The 22,092-nt window shown below is 42.8% G+C and overlaps 1 protein-coding gene across 2 annotated transcripts in view; it reads right to left on the bottom strand.

The window, feature by feature from the left end:
* Nucleotides 1-22,092, bottom strand: part of GPATCH11 (G-patch domain containing 11) — a 75,634-nt gene that overhangs the window by 32,785 nt on the left and 20,757 nt on the right. For both annotated transcript variants that reach the window (XM_030196404.1, XM_030196403.1), the window contains 2 exons: nt 16,970-17,090; nt 8,129-8,219 (listed from right to left, as the gene is read on the bottom strand). In XM_030196404.1, the coding sequence (XP_030052264.1) occupies nt 8,129-8,219; nt 16,970-17,090 (212 nt within the window). The remainder of the gene's footprint in view (nt 1-8,128; nt 8,220-16,969; nt 17,091-22,092) is intronic.

Below are 22,092 nucleotides of genomic sequence, written 5' to 3'. Positions count from 1 at the left end.
TCGAACTCCCAGATACTCCAGGGACTGAGTCGGGCGCAGCTGGCTCTTCTTCCAGTTGATGATCCATCCCAGGGAGCTCAAAAGAGCAACTACCTGGTCCACAGCTTTGCCGCACTCTGCATAAGAGGGGGCTCGGATCAACCAGTCGTCCAGATAAGGATGGACTTGTACTCCTGCCTTTCGCAGGAAGGCCGCTATGACCACCATTACTTTGGAAAAGGTCCGCGGAGCAGTAGCCAACCCAAAAGGGAGGGCTCTGAACTGGAAGTGTCGTCCCAGGACTGCAAAACGCAGGATGAGGCCAGATGGGAATATGCAGGTACGCTTCCTTGATGTCCAAGGAAGCCAAGAACTCTCTTGCCTTCACTGCCGCTATAACAGAGCGGAGAGTCTCCATGCGAAAGTGCCGCACTTTCAAGGCCCGATTGACCCCTTTGAGGCCGAGGATAGGCCGGACAAAACCTCCTTTCTTTGGTACCACAAAGTAAATGGAGTAACATCCCTTGCCAATCTGATTTTCTGGCACCGGAACGACCGCACCCAGGCGGATCAGGTTGTCCAAGGTCTGCTGCACTGCCACAGCTTTGACCGGAGACTTGCAGGGAGAGAGTACAAACCTGTCTCTTAAGGGTCAGCAGAACTCTAGCTTGTAGCCGTCTCTGATGACTTCCAGCACCCAAGCGTCTGAAGTTATTGTGGTCCACTCGCCCAGAAACGAGGACAGCCGTCCTCCAATCTGCACTGGGGCGTGGACCAAGGCCCCGTCATTGGGTATGAGACCCTGGGGGAGGACCGGAGGGAGCACCTCCGGGACGGCGGTCTCTGCGAAAGGAATGCTGCTTGGGGGAGAAATTCCTCTTGAAGGAAGAGGGGGCAGAGGAGCCCGACCTGCCAGGGCGGTACCGACGGGCTACCTGAAACCGTCCTCTGGAGGTACTGGAACGAGTACTAGCCCGAGCCCTGACCTCTGGTAACTTCTTGCCCTTAGACGTGCCGAGATCGGTCACGATTTTGTCCAGCTCGACCCCAAAGAGCAGCTTGCCTTTAAAAGGCAATCTAGCCAGGCGGGATTTAGAGGCGTGGTCAGCAGACCAATGTTTAAGCCAAAGCCACCGCCGCGCAGAGACTGTCTGAGCCATGCCTTTAGCTGAGGCTCTCAAGACATCATACAGCAAGTCTGCCAAATAGGCTAGGCCCGATTCCAGGGCCGGCCAATCAGCCCTCAAGGAAAGATCCGAGGGGGAAGCCCGCTGCACCATAGTCAGGCACGCCCTGGCCACATAGGAACCGCAAACCGAGGCCTGCAAACTTAAGGCAGTCGCCTCACAGGACGACCTTAAGGCCGCCTCCAATCTTCTGTCTTGGGCGTCCTTTAGGGCCGTGCCACCTTCCACCGGCAAAGCCGTTTTCTTAGTCACCGCAGTGATTAAAGAATCCACGGTAGGCCACAGATAGGCCTCACGTTCACTTTCAGGCAAAGGATAGAGGCGGGACATAGCCCTAGCCACTTTAAGGCTCGCTTCCGGGACATCCCATTGAGCTGAAATTAAGGTGTGCATGGCATCATGCACGTGGAAGATTCTAGGCGGGCGCTTCGTCCCCAGCATAATGGCAGAGCCAACAGGGGCTGAGGGAGAGACGTCCTCCAGAGAGGAAATCTTCAAAGTGTCCATGGCCTGTAACAACAGGTTGGGCAAATCCTCTGGGCTAAAAAGCCGCGCTGCAGAGGGGTCATCCGCTCCATCCGAGCGGGGATCCGTCTCCTCCAAGGAATCCGCAAAGGACCGTTGGGAGACCTCAGACACGCTGCCCTCATCTACATCGGAGGAGACAAAGTCCTCCAAGGCCTGGGAATCAACCCGAGGGCGTTTACCTCTGGGAACCTCAACCTCTTTACCAGACGAGGGAGCAGGGGCAGCGTTTTGCATGAGGAAGGCCTGATGCAGCAGCAAAACAAACTCGGGGGAGAAACCCCCCAGACTGTGCACTTCCGCAGTCTGGGCCACAGCCCTAGATGCACCCTCAACCGGCGCTCGCAAGAGCGGGGGAGAGACATGCTGCGCATCCAAAATGGCGTCCGGCGCGACACTCCGCAAAGGAGCCGCGCGGGAAGAACGGCGCTAAACTTTAGCCGCTTTTGTGCCGTCGCCCAAATTAAGGGCGTTCATGGCATTAATGTCTCCAACCTCAAGGGCGGCCCACGAAGAAGTCGTCCGAGCCGCGTGGCCGGCCAAGATGGCGGAGGCGAGGAGCGGGGGATGGGCGTTTATGGCGGGAAAAACCGCCACGCCGGAGGAAGGACCGGGACATTCATCGGTCACGAAACTGTCACCCAACAAGGGCGAATCACGCTTTAATACCCCGCATCCCCTCTAGAAGCGCTCCAGCGATCCGGGGAGCGACCCTTTGCGCCCTCGCCCTCCGACGCCATATGCCACGAGGAGAAGAATCGGGGAACCCCCTGCCCGCTATAAAAAGGTAAAATTACCTGCTTGCCGCTCCGAGCTGTAACGAACTGGTGTCCCAGTGAGTAGCTGCAATGAACGTTTAAATAAACGTCGAAATAAACGCCTTTAAAGACGTTTAAAATTTTTTTTTTTTTTTTTTTTTTTTTTTTTAACGGAGCCAGCGGGAGGGGGGAGAAAAGGAGGGACCTGGCACCACCAGGTTTGCACTTGCTCAAAAGAGCCCTCAACCCCAGGCCTCAACAAAACCTAAGGATTAGGCTTGGAGGCCTAGCCAGAGCTGCTGCTGTGTGTGACCACCACCTGCTGAGATAGAGAACATACTGAGGAGTTTCCGGCAGCACATGACCACATATAGGGAGGCAAAAGTTTGCTCTCTATCTCCACCTGCTGGTAGATGGACACAACCCACCAGTCTATGGATTGATCAGCTTGATGATATGGAATAAGCATTTTTGGTGGCAATCAGTTCTATTATACCATAAATATGAAGCAGCAGCAGCCACCACCTTCTCAGGCTCTACCCTTAAAAAATCCTCTATCTGTGCACCACTAGCTGAGTTTGTTAATTCCTCTGAGTCACTTACTTAATATATTCATGATTGTTAATAGATATCTACTTTACTCTATGTTCTTTTCAGCCTGTACTACTATTGGTTACCTCTGATTGTACTCTTATTGCATTTTTATTGTTTGTGTTTATATAATGTTGTGTTATCTTAAAATTTAATAAAATTTCAGGAAAAAAATAACATTTCACACTTAAAATGCTTCTTAGAAAATTACCCTGCATACAAATATGCAGTATGACAAGCTGGCATGTACTTGTACATGACATAGGTGTAGGCTTATTCAGGGGAGGTGTCTGAGCAGAGCTCATGGGGAGTCATTAAGTAAGTGCACAGGGTTTAAGATATATACCTATGCACATATATACATACACCTGCTTCTGAGCTGGTGATAATGTACACGGCTAAATTTCAGCTGGGATTTTGGTTGCTTTTCTGCTGGTATTTTATTTATGGCATTTATATCCCACACTTTCCAGCCCATGGGCAGGTTCAATGTGGCTTACATTAGTTCAAAAAGGCTAACATCAGTATAGAAAGACACATCAATCTAGTAATAAACAAACAGATACATTAAAGGCGAGGCAGTCGGTGAGGAAAGACAGAGGGAAAGAAGGGAGAAAGGTGATAAAGAATGCAATACGGCCACATAACAGGTCAGAAAGCACTAAGGCAGTGCGGGGCTGTAGCATAAGCTTTCCTGAATAAAGCGGTCTTCAGTGATATTCTGAAAGCCTGTTGTTCAGAGGTAGCTTTAACTGAGTTGGGTAAACCATTCCACAAACGTGCACTGATATAGGGAAAGGTAGATGCATGGCTGGTTTTATACTTGAGGCCATTACACGGGGGGTAGTGGAGATGTAAATAAGATTGAGAAGATTTGCTCGAATTCCTGGGTGGTAAGATGATGAGATTGTCTATATAAACTGGAGCTTCGCCGTTGAAAATTTTATGCACCAGGGCGCAAATTTTAAATGTTATACGATCCTTGATAGGTAGCCAATGCAGTTTTTCAAATAATGGTCTGGAGCTGACGAACTTCGATTTACCATAGATCAATCTTGCAGCGGTGTTTTGGGCAGTTTGTAATTTTTTAAGAAGCAGTTCCGTGCACCCTGCATAGATACCATTGCAGTAATCAAGATGACTCAAAACAAGAGACTGCACTAAATTGCAGAATACTTCTCTAGGTTCAAACATATCCAACATCTAACAACTAAGTATCAAGTCTAAACAAGAACTTCAATCAAATATAACAATAATAATTATTGGAGGCCGTACCTTGCGAAGGATGTTAAAAAAATGGAAGCGGTGCAAAGAAAAGCTACGAGGATGGTATGGGAGTTGCGTTCCAAGACATATGAAGAGAGACTTGCTGACCTGAACATGTATACTCTGGAGGAAAGGAGGAACAGGGGTGATATGATACAGACGTTCAAATATTTGAAAGGTATTAATCCGCAAACAAATCTTTTCCGGAGATGGGAAGGCGGTAGAACGAGAGGACATGAAATGAGATTGAAGGGGGGCAGACTCAGGAAAGATGTCAGGAAGTATTTCTTCACGGAGAGGGTGGTGAACGCTTGGAATGCCCTCCCGCGGGAGGTGGTGGAGATGAAAACGGTAACTGAATTCAAACATGCGTGGGACAGGCCTAAAGAAATCCTGTGCAGAAGGAATGGATCCACAGAAGCTTAGCTGAAATTGGGTGGCGGGGGAAGAGGGGTTGGTGGTTGAGAGGCTAGGATGGGGGAGGGCATACTTATACGGGGTCTGTGCCGGAGCCGGTGATGGGAGGCGGGAAATACTGCTGGACAGACTTATACGGTCTGTGCCCTGAAAAAGACAGGTACAAATCAAGGTAAGGTATACACATATGAGTTTATTGTGGGCAGACTAGATGGACCGTGCAGGTCTTTTTCTGCAGTCATCTACTATGTTACTATGTTACTATGTTAAAGACAACGATCAGCAAAGGGCTAGATAATACATGATCCAATTTTTGTTTTGTGAAAATGCTCCCCCACCCTCCCACCTCATTACCCTAGTCCCTGTTCAAAGTTACAATTTACGTTCAAAATCACCCCTCTCCCCCCTCCAGCCCTACCACACCCTGAACTTAAACCAACACTAAGATAACCTGGTGTCTGGACTCTTATGACCCCAGGTCATCTTTTTTTTTATTTTTTTTTATTTTATTTATTCATCAATTTAATTTACACGCTTAACATGCAATTGAAATACATTGCATAACTTGAATAATTAAAATAAGAACAAAATTAACTATAAGTGTCAAGAATTACGGGCTTACACATTAGCCCTAGGAAAAAACAAGTTATACAATTAATTAGACCACAACTAAGCAGTAAAAGGGGGGGTGATTTAGATAATAGGAGATCTCAAAAGAGGAAAACAAAAAACTTTGCATATATGGCCTGGCCTATACATTCCCTTTATATCTTTTATAATCAGATGATATCACTTACTCTATAGGTTTAATAGACAATTTTTTCATTTCTAAGAATGCTTTAAGATGTTCTGGCTCAAAAAAAGATATACTTAGCACCCATATATTTAATCAGACATTTGAAAGGATATGCAAGTAAATATGTTGCCCCCAACGCTCGGGTCTCCTCTCTAAACAACAAAAAAAATTTTCTCCTATCTTGGGTTGTTTTACAAACATCAGGATATACCCATAAAAATTTTCTCCTATCTTGGGTTGTTTTACAAACATCAGGATATACCCATACTCTCTGACCACAGAAAGTTTTCATGGAATTTTTAAAGTATAATTTCAAGACTGAATTCAGGTCCTGTTCAAAGACAAATGATATCAATAAAGTTCTTCGTTGATCTATTTCAGAAAGAGATGTTTCTAAGATTAATGATACATCCAGCTGGTCATGAAAGTCCGAAGGCAGATTTCTCAAATTGCTTTTTTTTATCGCTATCCCGCAGACCAGCTTGCAGTGGAATTGGTAGATAATAAATTTTATTTTAAGGAGGAATAGCTGAATCTGGGTATAGCAAGATTTCTTGTAAATACTTCTTGAAGACTTCAACAGGACTCAATTCTTTAATCCAGGTCATCTTTGATAGAATAAAATCTAGTATTCCTAACCCATCCTCCCCTAACCAAGCAGAGAACCCCTAAAATAGCCCCCAATATAACAGTACCAACTTAGGAAACACTCTGAAATCTATTTAATACTGCACTTCTTGCTTTATGGGAGATATTTTGCAGGTAGCAATTCCAGATATGCATAAAAGCCCTTCTGCCCTTTGGAGAATTCCTAACAGCCCTTGCCTCCCACAATATAAGGGCATGCAGTCTATTTCTTTCAATACCAAAAATGGGAGGGAGCTCCTTCTGCATCCAATGCTTGAGTATGCACCACTTCCCCAATGAATAGGCTTTACTCAGTAATAAATGCAATTTTTTTTGTCTTTGTGCTGGTATTTTATAAAAGATACATAGATGCTGTGTTACAAAACCCTCATTTACTGTGTTACTATGCAAACAATTTCTGTGCAATTGTACAACCACTGAGCATCACACTATCAAGAATACTCTTATTTAAGATGTTATCACTCACATTTTCTCCTATTGCTTGCTTTGTTAACAGGTTTCTCCCTCCCTCCTATACACACACAAAACGCAGTAACTCTCCTCCTTTCTTACTTTCCTCTTTATACCTTTCAATTTTCCCTGGCATTTCTTTCAATGCCTGTCTGTATCTGCCAACTGTACAGGTTCTGAGTGATACAAGAGGCTAGGAGAGTAACAAAGATCTGAAATATTGCCAAAAGTTATTTCTGATCATAACTTTCAAACTTTGGTTTCAGTTATATATTCAATGTGTGTCATATTCTTGTGTAGCAGAATTAAGGGAGCAACTATCATTCTTTGAGCAAACCTGTCCAGGTAGCTGACTGTCTTTTCTCATATAGCACCTTTTCTTTGGGAAGCAGTGTGTCCACCAGGCTTTTAAGTTGGTTGGAATGCAAATGTCCTAGCTGATCACAATCTTTTCATTTACCACAATTAGCTCAGGGTAACTATCACGGCTGTGGAGTCAGTACATCAAACCTTTGACTCCTCGATTTTTCTACTCTCTGACTCCGACTCCAGCTCAGACTCTGACTTCTACTGATATTAGGGCTTTAAATTTTCTGTTCTGGATCTAAAGTACTGGTAAATATAACTGTAGAACCAGGACAAAGATTAAGTATAAAATGTTAAATTTATCATATTATAATGTTTTTTTATTTTGAAGCTGGAATTGGAATCAGTGCAGTTTTCAGTGGCACTTAACCGGATAGAGCTGATGAAAATACCCAATTATTGCCCAAGCCAAAACCAGATATTTTGGGGGTGGTTTTTTTTTTTTTTTGGGGGGGGGGGGTGGAATCAGCACTTACCTGGCTAAGATAACCATATAAATAGGATCACATAAAACACAGTCCTATATAATCAGTTAAGTGCAAAATATCGCCATGTTTTCACCGGCTCTGTATACCCAGAAATTCAATGCCAGAACCCGGACATGATCCAGCATTGAATTTCTGTGTGTAACGCTAGCAGTGGTCAGTAAAACGCAGTCCTATATAACCGGTTAAGTGCAAAATATTGCCATGTTTTCACTGGCTCTGGGTACACAGAGAAAGTCAATGCCGGAACCTGGACATGATCCAGCACTGAATTTCTGGGTGTAATGCTAGCGGTGCTCAGCAAAACACTGATCGCCATTGACTGACTATCAGGCCCTCCGTGCTTTTCTAGAAAGTGATGTTATAGTGTTTATACAGTCACCAGTAGATGAGACATGTCATCTTACTGTGTCTTTGTGCATACAGATTCCCCCCCATCAGCAACAAGATGAGCAACCATTTCCAGCTTTTCTTACAAAATCCACATTTGTCTGTTTTAGCAGTTTTATTTCTATGCTTGCTGTAAACCATCCTGTCCATAATCCACTGTTCTCAGTTGCAACTATCAATCTCTCATCGTTAGATTTAAGTTCACCTCCCCGTAACCATTTCAGTGAGTAGGAAATAATGATGTTTTCGGAATCAGAACTACAGGCTTACCTTTTCTTCATCCAAGTGAAGACAGGCTCTTTGACTTTTTCTAAGGTCCCCATCTATTTTACGCTCTTCCTGCTTATTCTTGAACCTCAGTCTAAGAAATTAAAAACAAAAATTTGTATGTAGTTCAATAAGAGACCTACCCAGTGCATTAATCAGATGGAATGCAAATGTGCTATCTGAGCACAAATTAAACAAACAATTTATAGGATAGGCCTTTGAGGATCTTCTCTAAAGTACTAAAATTCAGTAAGGGCTAGGTTTACTAAGCGGCACTATGGGTGCGTTAGCACTTTTAACGCACATAAATGGTGTACACGCGTTAAACGCTAGCACGCCCATAGAACTGTAGAGGCATGTTAGCGTTTAACACGCCTTGAATTTACAGGCACGTTAAAAACGCTAAGGCACCTTAGTAAACATACCCCATAGTAGATGACGGCAGATAAAGACTTGTAAGGTCTATCCAGTCTACCTAACAAGATTAGTACATATGCATACTTGATCTTGATTTGTCCTTGCCATTTTCAGGGCATAGACTGTAGAAGTCTGCCTGGCACTAGCCTTATTCTCCAACTACTGAAGCCGTCATCAAAGCCCAATCCAGCCATGATCAGGGCACAGACCGTAGAAGTCTGCCCGGAAATGGCCTTGCTCTCAAACTACTGAAGCTGAATCTGTTCAGCCATGATCGGGGCACAGACCATAGAAGTCTGCCCAGCACTGGCTTTGCTTCTCAATTACTGGTTCCTTGCCTTGTGTTTATCCCACACATTTTAAAATTTTGTTACTGTTTTCATCTCCACTACCTCCCAGGGAAGGGTATTTTGGGCATCTACCATCCTTTCCATGAAAAAGTACTTCCTGATGTTAATCCTAAGTCAGCACCTCTGCAATCTAAATTCACATCTTCTAGTTCTATTACCTTCCACCCTCTGGAAAAGATTTGTTTGTATATTAATTCCTTTCAAATATTGAATGTCTGCATCATACTACAAAGGTAGTATTGTATATGTTTTAGAAACACTAAACCACCATATGTACATACATATCTGAAGGTTCAATAACCTTTTCAATGAAAGGGGAAAATTAGATCTTACCTGCTAATTCACTTTCTTTTAGTCCCCCCAGATCAGCACAGACTGATGGGTTATGTAGTTCCACCAGCAGATAGAGACCAAAGAGCACTGTCTTCCAAGTAAGCCTATAAGTGAGCTGTGCTGTCCCCCTGGGAGCCAATTGCTGATTAGCCAAGCAGATCTCTCGTAGAGAACCCAAAGACAAACAAACCACCCCTCTCACTATTTAGCCCCCACTACAAAAGCAGAGACTTGCGCTATTGCTGCCCTTCATGTGTCTAGATTTTGTCCTCTTCCCCCCCCCCCCTTCTTCTTCTTCAACTAATGCACAGAAAGTAGTACCAAAAAGAACTACTGAACAAACAAGCTAACACCTCACAGCAACAAAATCAAGGACCAAAGGCAAACAACAGTTCCTGAACTGACAGAAAGCAAAGGAGAACTCTGTGCTGGTCTGGAGGGACTAAAAGAAAGTAAATTAGCAAGTAATATCTAATTTCCCCTTTCACAGCATCCCTCCAGACCAGCATAGTCTGATGGGAAGTACCAAAGCAGTGACCACTGAGGGAGGGGCCTCGGAAGCCCCGCCTCCAGAATCCATGCCCAGAAGGCTGCATCCTGATGGCTTGCAAATCCAGTGGATAGTGACGAGCAAAGGTGTGCAATGAGGACCAAACTGCCACTTTACACATATCAAGAGGATTGGATTTATTAGCTTGATATACTGCTTAATACCAAAGTTTTAAAGTGGTGTTCAAAAAAAAATTAACAACATAAAATCATAATACAAACTCCCCTAAATATACAAAGTATTTCAATAAAGCTGTATCAGACTGAATAACAAAACTCTCAACAGAAATTAGAATAAAAAATCCATGTTTTCAATACTCTACAAAAACTTAGATAACTTGTCATGTTAGTAACATTAACAGGCAACAGGTTTCATAGTCCCAAGTAGCTGAAAGCTCTTTTCCTTGTAGATGACAATTTGATCATCTGAAGCAAAGGCAATTATAATTGTAATAAACAGCGTTGAGAAGAATAAAAATGATTCTTATACAGTTCAATAAGAGACCTGCCCAGGCTCTTTGACTGGGTTGGTCTCTTATTGAACCAACCCAAACCCCCAGCTCTGGCAAGGCCAATGACTGATTGACATGAAACTCAAGACACTGCAGTGGGGAGAAAGGACAGCACCAGCCTCAACACCACCTTTTCCTTAGAAAATTTCAGAAAGAGTTCCCTACAGGAAAGAGTATGAACTCCAAAATCCGACACACAGACACTAGGGCCACCAGGAACACAGTCTTCAAAGTCGTATCCTTAAGAGTACAATAGGGACCTGAAACCAAAACTGAAAGTATAAGTTTAAGATGCAAAGGGGGAACTGAAGGATAACGCAGAGAGCACAGAAGCTTCACACCCTGGAAAAACAGAACACATTCTGATAAGAAGTAATACTGAGGTTTAAGGGCAAAAGTAACATGCTAGAGCTGTGACCTGAACCTTAACAGAGGCTAAAGGTGGAACATGTGGCAGTTGGAACACCAAACCTCAATGATACATTATACATGTACATAAAGCGAGGGAGGTAGAATGTTTCCTGGACTGCAATAGCCTCTTTCTCAAGTGTATGCCCTTTCAAAATGGAGCCAGATCCGTCATGGGAATCGGGCCCTGTGCCAACAAATTCACAGGAAGCAGTAGTCAAAGCGGTTTGTGCAGTAAGCCGCATCAGGTCCCTGTACCACGGATGATGTGGCCAATCTGGAGCCACCAACACCACTGAACCACTGTGAAATTCTATTATTTCCACAACTCTGCCTAGGAGAGGCCACAGAGGAAACCATACAAAAGACCTGAGCAAGGCCAAACTTGAACCAAGGCAGCTTTTCCTTCTGACTGATAATTCTGGCAGTGACTGAAAAATCAAGAAATCTGACTGCATGTTGACCACTCCCACCACATGTGCTGCAGAGTGCTGTTAAGATGCTGTTCTGCTCAGGACACCCAGCAGGCCTCCAATGCAAACAGTCGACTCTTGCTCGCCCCTGACAATTCACATAGGCCACTGCTGTAATGCTGTCTGATAGTACGTGACCCGCCTTTCCTTGAAGCAGGCCTTGAAGAAGTGCCAACCAGATCCTCTGGTTTCCAGCCTGTTGATTGACCAATGAGCCTTCTCTGACAACCACACCCCCTGGATGGAAAAAAGGAGAGACGGATGACGCAAACAGCAAAGTGGATCAGAGAAAATGGGTCCCAACCGGAAACAGAGAAGTACACTAGTATGGTAAAATCAGTTTTACTGGAAAACCTTCTGGTACAAAAACCTGATGCGACTACATTTTAGCAAACGCTTGCATCAGGGGAATGACAAATCTAAATCACGAGACGTGTAATTTGACTTTGTGCATAAAGATGGAAAGATTTTTGAACGTTAATAAGAAGCATGGGATTGCAGAAAAGGATGGCGAACCACGGACCACTGGCAAACTTGTTAAGAAATTGGAAATTATCAGAAATATGACAATACTTATCTAGATTTTGGTTTTACTTCAGTGGATGTCAATCATTAAGAGCGTCTGCAGTGTGTATTCTGTCTGAAATTTTTGGCTCTGGAGTGCATGCTTCCAAGTAAACTAGAATGCCATTTAGAGACCAAACATCCTAACATGGCTAGTAAATTCCATGATTATTTTTCCTGAGTTAAAAGAATTCGAAGAACAGAAAGATTTATTTTTAAACAAGCATCAATACCAAGCAATGCTTTTCTAGCATCCTTCAAGGTGACATATAGAGTTGCAAAGTGTAAAAAGCCTCACACCATCACAGAAGAACCGATTTTACCAGCTGCAGTGGATATGGTCAAAAGTATGATCGGTGAATCTACAGGAAGACTGCTTTCAAAGGTACGTTTATCCAACAATACTATCAGTCGTAGCATCCAAAACATGACCAAACACCTCAACAATCAGCTAATCGAAAAAATGAAAGAGAAGGTATTCAGATTCCTGCTAGATAAGGCAATGGACAGTAACAAGGATGCTCATTTGATTTGCTACACATAGGGGCTCAATTTCAAAGCACTTTGAAAATATGCCTCATAGTTTGTAGAAAGTGACAAAATTCTGGAAGACCTTCTCTTTATCACTACAGGCATAAAGGCACAAGACTTGTTTGAGTCAGAGATCACTGGCACTTTTATGTGTGAAAATAACTGTACTAAGTGCGTTTGCATCTGTACTGATAGTGGTCACTCTGTCTGGCTGTTATGGAGGACTGCAGGCACCCATATGGAGCAAAGCTGTTGATGCTATGTGGACCACTGCATAATCTACAGGGAAGCCCTTGCGTCTAAACTGTCTTCCACTGAACCTGGTCATGGAAAGTGTGTTGAAAATGGTGAACTTTATAAGAACTTGGCCACAGAAGGCAAGGGTTTTTTTTTAAAGTGTGTAAGGATATGGGATCTGAGCACACATCTTTGTTGTACTACTGTAGCTTGCAATGGCTCTCCCATGGCAGTTGTCCTCTGTGTTCAAATTATGCCAGGAATTCTACTCATCTCTCGAAGAGCATCACGAGTATGCCAAAAACTTCTTGGGTACTGAATTTTTGTCAAAATTAGGATACCTGTGCAGACTCTTCGAAAAACTGAGCGTGTTGAATCTCTTACTGCTATGTTACTACTATGGAGAAGAAAGTTAAATGAAGACTGATGCAAAGACTATTTCCTGTTGCCATAGTAGTTTGACCCACAAATTTATATCTGTTTTTTGAGAAGCGCCTAACACAGCTTAGTCACTGGTTTTAAAAACACTTTCCAGAAGATATGAAGAAGTTTGTATAGATCCAAGACACATTCAAGGCTGAGGCCCCATCTGAATTTACCTCTGCAGATGAAGAAAATCTTATTGAGCTGTCTTGTAACAAGACTTTAAAAACAAAATTTGGCACCATGGATATCAATAAAGATTAATATCCCTGCTAAGTGCTAAAGCTCAGCAAATCCTAATTCCATTAGTGATGTCATACTGTTGTGAAGCAAGGTTTTTGGCAGTTGCTGTGATAAAAAGCAAGTACTGCGCAAGTATCAATTTGGAACAGGAAATGAGGGTGAAGGTGTGCAGTCAGATTCCAAGGTTTGAGAAGTTGTGCAGTGCCCAGGAGGCACACACATCTCAATAGTAAGTAATTGTGGTTATTTAAGAATGAGATAAAAATAGATTGAAAAAATAATACCACAAATTGAAAGAAAAAATAATTGGCTACTAAGCTGTTAGGTTAGGATGTTAGGTTGTTAGTTTGGTCCAAACAATTAAGTATTTATGTCCTTGTATTATGCTGTTTTGGTTTTGAATAAATGTATTTGAAAAAAACCCAAAAACAAATAGTTTTCTGTTTGTTTGGTTTTTTTTTAGAGGGGGGGGCTAGGAAGCATAATAAAAAAAATTACTGAGACACTAGGGACACTGTGAACAGAGAACGTTTGGGAACCTTTGCCTTACAGCATTCTACATTGCTCTTATCTCTAGTAAAGCCTTTCCTGAGCAAACCAAAGACCCTGAGTTTGGAGCCCATCTAAATGAGCCCCTATCTGTCATTAATACCTTTTGCATTTGAGGGATTTGGAAAGGGATTCCTTTTGCCAGATTAGATTGAACTATCCATCAGAACATGGAGGCCTGGAGTGGAGTGCTGACAGACATGTCCTTCTTGAAGGCACCCTATGGCTTGTGATCACTGGGCGAACAAGGTCTACAGAATTTGCCTCAAATTGTACCATGGGAGTTGCATAACTGGGAGGCCATGTGGCCCAGCATCCTCAACAACTGACTAGCTGATTCCTGATGCCTACTGACTGTTGTGCACTTATACTATTCCTGCTGCAGAAGAAGTGCAGACGTTTAAGTCATGTCTAGCAGGGCTCCTATGAATTCCAATTTCTGTGAAGGGCTCAAGTGTGGCTTGGAATAGTTTTGTAATGAACGTTAGTAGATCTAGCACCCAAATGGTCACACGCATTCATTTTTTGCGCCTTCCTTTGATGTGCTCCTGAACAGTTAATCATTCAAGTAAGGAAACGCATCCACCCCCAGTCTGCGCAGAGACGCTGGGACAACCACTAGGCATTTTGTGAATACTCCTGGTGCTGATATGAGGAAAAAATGGCAGTACGTGATACTGGAAGTGGTGTTTGCCTAGTATGAATCTCAGATACTTCTTGTTACTTGGATTTATCAGCATGTGTATATAAGCATCCTTTGATAGCATAATCAATCCCCTTTTTATAGTATGGCAATGAAGGTGTGCCTAAGGAAACCATCCTGATCCTTTGCTTGGCCAGATACATATTCAGGGCCCTTAGGTCTAAGATGGAATGAAATACCTCCCATCTTTTTTGTGATCAGAAAGCACTTGGAATTAAATCATTCCTTCTTTTCTGTGGTGAAATGGATTCAACCACATTGGTCTGTAAGAGGGAAAAAGTTCCTTAGAAAGTCATTTCTGATACTTAATTTTGATGCTGTTGGTGGATATTTTGGAAGAAATGTCCTCTAATTGTAGATGGTGATCCTCCTGGACAATTTTCAGAACCCACCGGTCTAAGGTTATAAGAAACCATCTTGCTGCAAAATAATGTTAGCCTTCTTATTGGGAGGATGTTTGGGACTGCTATGGGGATAGAAGATAGGCTTTGCAGGAGACAGTCTAAACTCTTTACCTGATTTTGATTATGGAGCTGGTTGGGGCTTCTGGGATCTTGGCAACCTTGTGCAAAAGCAAGGTCCCTGAGGTCTTTTTTTTTTTTTTTTTTGGAAGGAGGAAAAGGGAGGAGGATACCTGCACTTATGAGAGCAGTAGCATCTCCTTTGCTCTCCACTATAAAACCTCCTAGAAGAGGAGGAGGCAAGGTTAGAAGTGGAGCTAGAGAAAGTCATGAGAATGTATAAGTGCTGCCTGATGAGGTTAGTAGCTTTCTGCACCTTATTTCCAAAGAAATTCTCTCCACTGCATGGTATGGCAGAAAGCACCTGCTAGTCTGGCATCAGATCAGAGGACAGCAACCATGCAATTCTGTGGAAGCTCTCGATGCTGTACCAAAAATATCATAGATTGCACGCACTATGTATTTTCCAAACTTCTCTCCCTTGGTTACTAGTTCACAGAGTTCATCGATTGTCAGCAAACTCTATACACTGTGTACAATGTTACACAAGGACATGCTCTTAAAGAGCTGGTAGGATGTTATGTGGAACGTGAGCATAGCATTTTAAAACAATTTCTTCCCAAAAGCCTCCAATGTCCCTGCTTCTCTCCCTGGGGCACCAAGGAGTAAGCCTTCATAATCTAGGTGCTTTTAAGAGTTAATCTAACCATTATGGAATAGTGAGGAAGCTGTGACTTCTTGAAACCTGGAGACTTTTGGACTCTTATTAAAAGGAGGCATATCTTTCAGTATTCTGTGAATAGGTATTGTCACAACATCCTGGAGAGGGTGGGGGGTGAGACAGGGGTCAAGGAATTGGAGGATGTCCAGTGTTTATGCCCTGGATTCCTCCTCTGTCTCTAATGAAAATGAGACAGCCTTAGTTATCTCCCTGAAAAATTTAGTAAAAGAGAACTCCTCTGGGGGAGATTTGTCTCTTGTGTGATAGGGAGAGATCTGACAGGAGACCAACGATGTGACAGTATTTTTTATAGGAAGCAACATGTTTTATTGAAGCAATAGTGCTTTTCATTGGAAGCATCATATCAGATGCTTACATTCTTCTATTTAATATCATTGATAACAGAATCTGAGGATATTATTATTATTTATTGCATTTGTACCCCACATTATCCCACCTTTTTGCAGGCTCAATGTGGCTTACAGAGTGTTGTTATGATATAGTCATTACATGATTTTAAATAGTCGGTAATAAGCTGAAGGTAGATGAGGATTTAAATGGAAAGGTGATAGGCAAGGTCGTGTGAGAGGTTTTTGAAGCACTTGGGTAGTTTAGGAGTGGTTAGTTTCATTAGGATTTCTTTTGTAGGCTTTGTTGAAGAGATATGTCTTCAAAGATTTGATATGATCTGTTTTATACATATCTCTATATGTACTAGGAATTTGTGATACCTAAGTGATTTTACCAACTCTACTGTACTGTTATTAGTTCAGGTATGTGGCCCCTCTGCACACAACAGATTATTTTTATGGCTTATATGCCACTTCATTATTATTTTTATGGCTAATATACAAATGTGGTTTCTATTTTATTATCATGTAATACATTTTATTGTTCTTATTTGCATTCTATTGTTATTTATTGATTTATATTTACATTAATTGGTAATGTGATGTCTTGTTATTATGATTCCATAGTGACTTACTAGTGTAGTTTCCTAATGGGTCCTTTGTGTACAGTGTTCAAGTGTTGGAAAAGCATGACTGTACTTTTTTTTTTCTTATAGGAGGTGGTGATATATTAAAGAATCCAACCTCTAGAAAACCTCTTTGTAAGTTTTTAATTGTGCAGTTTGGGCTTTAGCACAATCTCACAAAACATGTTGACTTTCTCTGCAGGTAGTAAGGTGGGGGTGTTCAGACTATATTTATTCTATAGGTGTATATTACTAAGATAGCACTAACAAAACAGGCCCAGCAACATTTGGGAATGTAAATCATGTGGAAGGCAAGCGTGCTAAGAATATAGCCCTGTATAATTACTTCCATCTGAAATATGTCAAGCCAAAAAAATTGGAAATTAATTGGTACCTGAAGTGATCTGCTTCTTGTGTCTCAGCTTCCTTTCTGACTTGAATCTTTCTCCTGTAGTTCTCCAGCTTCTCTTCTGCTTTCCGTTTTTGAAGTTCTTCATGGCCAATCCCACATCTGCCTGTTGACAAAAATAAGTGTCAGCAACTTATGAGATGGAAACACTTAATAATGTTACAAGTTTAAGATGACACTTATTTTTTTCCCCTCATAATGAAGACTTGTAGATGCAGAAGGAGATGGAACCAAGGTACTAACTGAAGACTAAGGCTCATTTTCTGCACTTCTGATCCAATGTGCATCTTGGCTTCTGCCTTCAATTGAGGTTATTTGTTTTTTTCCACTGGGGTTTACGCTTAGCCGTATAAATTGACCCTCTCTTACTCATATACTTGCCTCATTGCATTTAAGTTCACCAAAAATTTTAAACTCCTTTCCTAAAGTCTTTAAGTATGTTATTTAGAATATACAAACATAACAACAACCATACTGGGTCAGACCAATGGTCCACATAGCCCAGTATCCTGTTTCCAACAGTGGCCAATCCAGGTCACAAATTCTGGCAGAAACCCAAATAGTAGGAACATTCCATGCTACCAGTTTTAGCGTAAGCAGTGGCCTCCTCATGTCTATCTCAATAGCAGACTATGGACTTTTCCTCCAGAAACTTGTCCAAACCTTTTTCTAAACTCAGGTATGCTAACCACTATTGCCACATCCTTCAGCAATGAGTTCCAAAGCTTAAATAGTCGTTGAGTGAAAAAATATTTCCTCCTATTTGTTTAAAAAATACTTCCATGTAACGTCATTGAGTGTGCCCTAGTCTTTGTATTTTATGAAAGAATAAAAAAATAAAATAAAATCACTTTTACCTGTTCTACCCCACTCAGGATTTTGTAAGCCTCAATCATATCTCCTCTCAGTCGTCTGTTTTCCAAGCTGAAGAGACCTAAACTCTTTATCCTTTCCTCCTATGAGAAGAGTTCCATCCCCTTTATCATTTTCATTGCTCTTCATTTGACTTTTTAAAATTTCACTATATCATTTTTGAGATACAGCAGCCAAAATTGAATGCAGTACTTAAGGTGAGGTTGCACCATGGAGCGATACTGAGGCATTATAACATTCTTGGTCTTATTTACCATCCCTTTCCTAAACATTTGTAGCATCCTGCTTGTTTTTTTTGGCTGCAGACACCTAGATCTTTTTCTTAGGTGCTGACTCCCAAGGAGGACCCTAGTATCATTTGGAGTAGTCTTCCCAATGTGCAACACCTTGCATTTGTCCACATTAAATTTCATCTGTCATTTGGATGCCCAGTCTTCCAGTATCTTAAGGTATTCCTTAAAATTTTCAGCGTGTTTTGACAACTTTGAATAGTTGTGTGTCATCTGCAAATTTAATCACTTCACTTGTTCTGATTTCCAAATCATTTATGTTAAATAGCATCAGTTCCAGTACAGATCCCTGTGGCACTGTTCCATTTTTTATCCTTGCCAATCTAGATTCTGAGGAAATCACGGCACAGAAACTGTAACCACTGCCTTGCTTAGTGCGATTCATTCTATTCTCGAGTCAGGTAATTTGGTCTTCCCACTCCTAAAACCAAAGTCCTGCAAGTCAGCCTGCTATCACTTCATCACCATCTTAGCAGGGTCCTTTGAAGTTATTCCAGCAAGGACTGCACTCAGTTTCACCTTCATGAGTGTCCAAAAGAGTTACTTTTAAAACAACAGGCGGAGCCAGGCCTTCACGCTGCCTTTAGGTCTGATCACATCACTTTCTCTTTCTGAATGTATTGGAGATTTGCTTTTAAATCTTGAACTCTGGTTCTCCATAACCACAGCTTTATTAGTTTTAATCACATTTACATTAATGAACCTCATGAAGTCTCTAATTTATCTTGACTACACCATAAGCCCCACTGAATGAATGTCTTAAGCGCAGCGTTGTAGCAGTACACTTATCTAGCAGCACTAAAGAAATGATAAGTATTTGTAGAGTTCATCATCATATTGGGTCCTGAGTGGGCAATATATGGGTTAGGATGGGCATATAACATGGCAGTTGCTGATGTACATCAATGACTGTGGACTGCTTATAATCAGTGTATATACCTTTATCCTGAGGTATCAAATCACATCATGCTGTTTACTGGTCTGGTTGTCAACTCCAATTTGGTAAAGCGAAGATACTTACCTGTAGTACCTGAAGCAGGTATTCTCCAAGGATAACAGGCCATCAATGCTCACATGTGGATGATGTCATCCATGTTGCCTGGTGTGCAGTGCTTTTACAATGTACTATATCTTTGTGGCAGCGCTCTCACAGGGCATGAGTGAATGTGTTACAACCCGTTGCGAGAGCGCGGGACCATCAGTACAGTAAAATAGCTATACAACTCCAAGGGGAGGTGGGAGGGTATGTGAAAATTGATGATCTGCTTGTCCTCTGAGAATGCCTGCATAGGCAAGTATCTTTGCTTTCTCCGAGGACAAGCAGGCAAGACAATTTTCAGATGTGGGAATCCCTAGGCACAAAGGTAACTGAAAACAACAGTATGAAAACTGGAACTCACAATGGTGACTTCAAAATACTAATTAACCTGAAACTATACACAAACTGTAGAGTGCAGGCAGAAACAAAGCAAAATGGGCCTAGGAGGGTGGAGTTGGATTCTATACCCTGAACAAATTCTACAAAACTGTCTGTCCAAACCAATTATCGCGTCAGGTATCTTGCTCAAGGCAGTAGTGAGATGTGAATGTGTGGACTGACAACCAGATTGCAGCCTTGCAAATCTCTTCTATAGAGGCTGATGTCAAGGGGCTACTGATGCTGCCATGGCTCTGAAATTATGAACCTTGACATGACCCTCAGAGTTAGCCCAGCTTGGGCATAAGTGAAAGAAATGCAATCTGCCAGCCAATTAAAGATTGTGTGTTTCCTGATGGCAACCCCCATCCTGTTGGGATCAAAAGGGACAAAAAGTTGGGTTAACTGTCTGTAGGGCCTAGTCCATTCCAGGTAAAAGGCCAATGCTCCCTTGCAGTTCAAGGTGTACGGTGCACTTTCACCAGGATGGCAGTGAGGATTTTGGAAAGAGTGTTGGAAGAACGATAGACTCATTCAGATGAAACTCCAACACAACCTTAGGTGGGAACTTAGGATGAATGTGGCAACCTACTGTTATGATGGAATTTTGTATAAGATGGATCCACTACTAAAGGTCTGAAGCTCACTGACCCTGCAAACTGAAATAACAGCCACAAAAAACAAGACCTTCCAGATCAAATACTTCAGTGGACAGGAATCAAGTGACTCAAAAGGAGCTTTCAACAGCGTGGTGAGGACAACGTTGAGATCCCATAAAATAGGCGGAGGTCTGACAGAGGGCTTGGTCAAAAGCAAACCTCTTAAGAAGCAAACTAGAAGCTATCCAGAGATGGGTTTACACTCTACACGGTGATGGTAAGCACTAACTGCACTGAGGTGAACCCATACAGAGTTGGTTTTAAGAACAGACTCAGACAGGTGTAGAAGGTATTCAAGTGGGGTCTATGTAGGACAAGAAAGAAGATCTAGGGTCTTGCCCTCACACCAGATAACAAACTTCCTCCATTTGAAAGAACACTACCACTTTGTGGAATCTTTCTTGGAAGCCACCAAGACCCTGGAGACACCCTCTGGAAGATGCAAGGAAGCAAATTCTAAGTTCTTAATATCCAGGCTGTGAGGGCCAGAGATTGGAGGTTGGGATGCAGAAGAGATCCCTTGTTCTGTGTTATGAGGGTCGGAAAACACTCCAATTTCCAAGGTTCTTCGGAGGAAAACTCCAAAAGAAGAGGGAACCAGATCTGCCTGGGCCAATATGGGGCAAATCAGAATCATGGTTCCTCAGTCTTGCCTGAGTTTCAGCATAGTCTTCCCTATGAGAGGGATGGGAGAAAACACATATAGGAAGCCATTCCCCCAATAGAGGAGGAAAGATCCGACACTAGCCTGTTGTGTGCCCTGAGCCTGGAAAAGTACTGAAGGACTTTTTGATTGTATGGAGTGGCAAAGAGATCCAACCAGGGGGTGCTGCACACTTAGAAAATCTCATGGGCAATGCCCATGCTGAGTGACCACTCGTGAGGTTGCACGACCCTGCTCAGTCTGTCAGCCAGGCTATTAGATTTGCCTGCCACTGCCACATCCAGAAGGCATCTTGACACAGAGGGTATGATCCGGTACCCCCTCTGCTCATCGGTGAAATACACTGCAACCTGTCTGTTTGGAAGAGTACAATTTTGTTGAACAGCTGATCTCTGAAAGCCTTTAGAGCATTCCACTGCCCGTAGCTCCAGAAGACTGAAGTGAAGATCTGTTTCCTGGGCTGACCAAGCACCTTGAGTGTAAAGCCTATTTAAGTGAGCTACCCATCCCAGGTGGGATGCACCTGCTGTCAGCACCTTCTGGGGCTGAGGAATTTGGAATCGAAGTCCCATGGTCAAATTGGATCGAATTGTCCACCAGATAAGGGACTGAACATCCGCTAGGTTCCGAAGGCTTGACACTACTGGGAAGCTAAGGTGAACTGGGCAGTTCTCATGTGAAGATTTGCCAAGGGAGTGACATACACAGTGGCCTAGCAACCACAACTTCTGCCAAGCTGTGACCTGCTGGTTGGTTTGAACCCGAGTGGCGAGGGTGACTAGAGTGTCTGCCCTCAGCACAGAAAGAAAGGCACATGCCTGCTGCATGTCTAGAAGGCTCCAATGAACTCCAATTGCTGAACTAGGAGCAGATGGGACTTGGATAGTTCAAAACAAACCGTAATAGCTCTAGCACCCGAACAGTCCACTGTATAGACTCCTGAGCACGGTCCTTGGATGTGCTCTTCACCAGCCAATTGTCCAGGTAGGGAAACACATGGACTCCCAGTCTGCATAGCGACACTGCGACTACCGCTACACATTTTGCGAAAACTCTGGAAGCTGAAGCAAAACCAAAGGGCAATACACGGTATTAAAAGTGACATGTTCCCATCCGAGATGCATAGTGTAGCCATCTTTTAAATCCAGTGTAGCTAATCTTGAGCTTGAATCATTGGGAGAAGGGTGCCCAGGGAAACCATCCTG

The sequence above is a fragment of the Microcaecilia unicolor genome, chromosome 3 (assembly GCF_901765095.1).
Source record: "Microcaecilia unicolor chromosome 3, aMicUni1.1, whole genome shotgun sequence".
NCBI lineage: Eukaryota > Metazoa > Chordata > Amphibia > Gymnophiona > Siphonopidae > Microcaecilia > Microcaecilia unicolor.
Note: the sequence above shows the minus strand (reverse complement) of the source record. Positions and strands in the feature narration are given on the sequence as shown.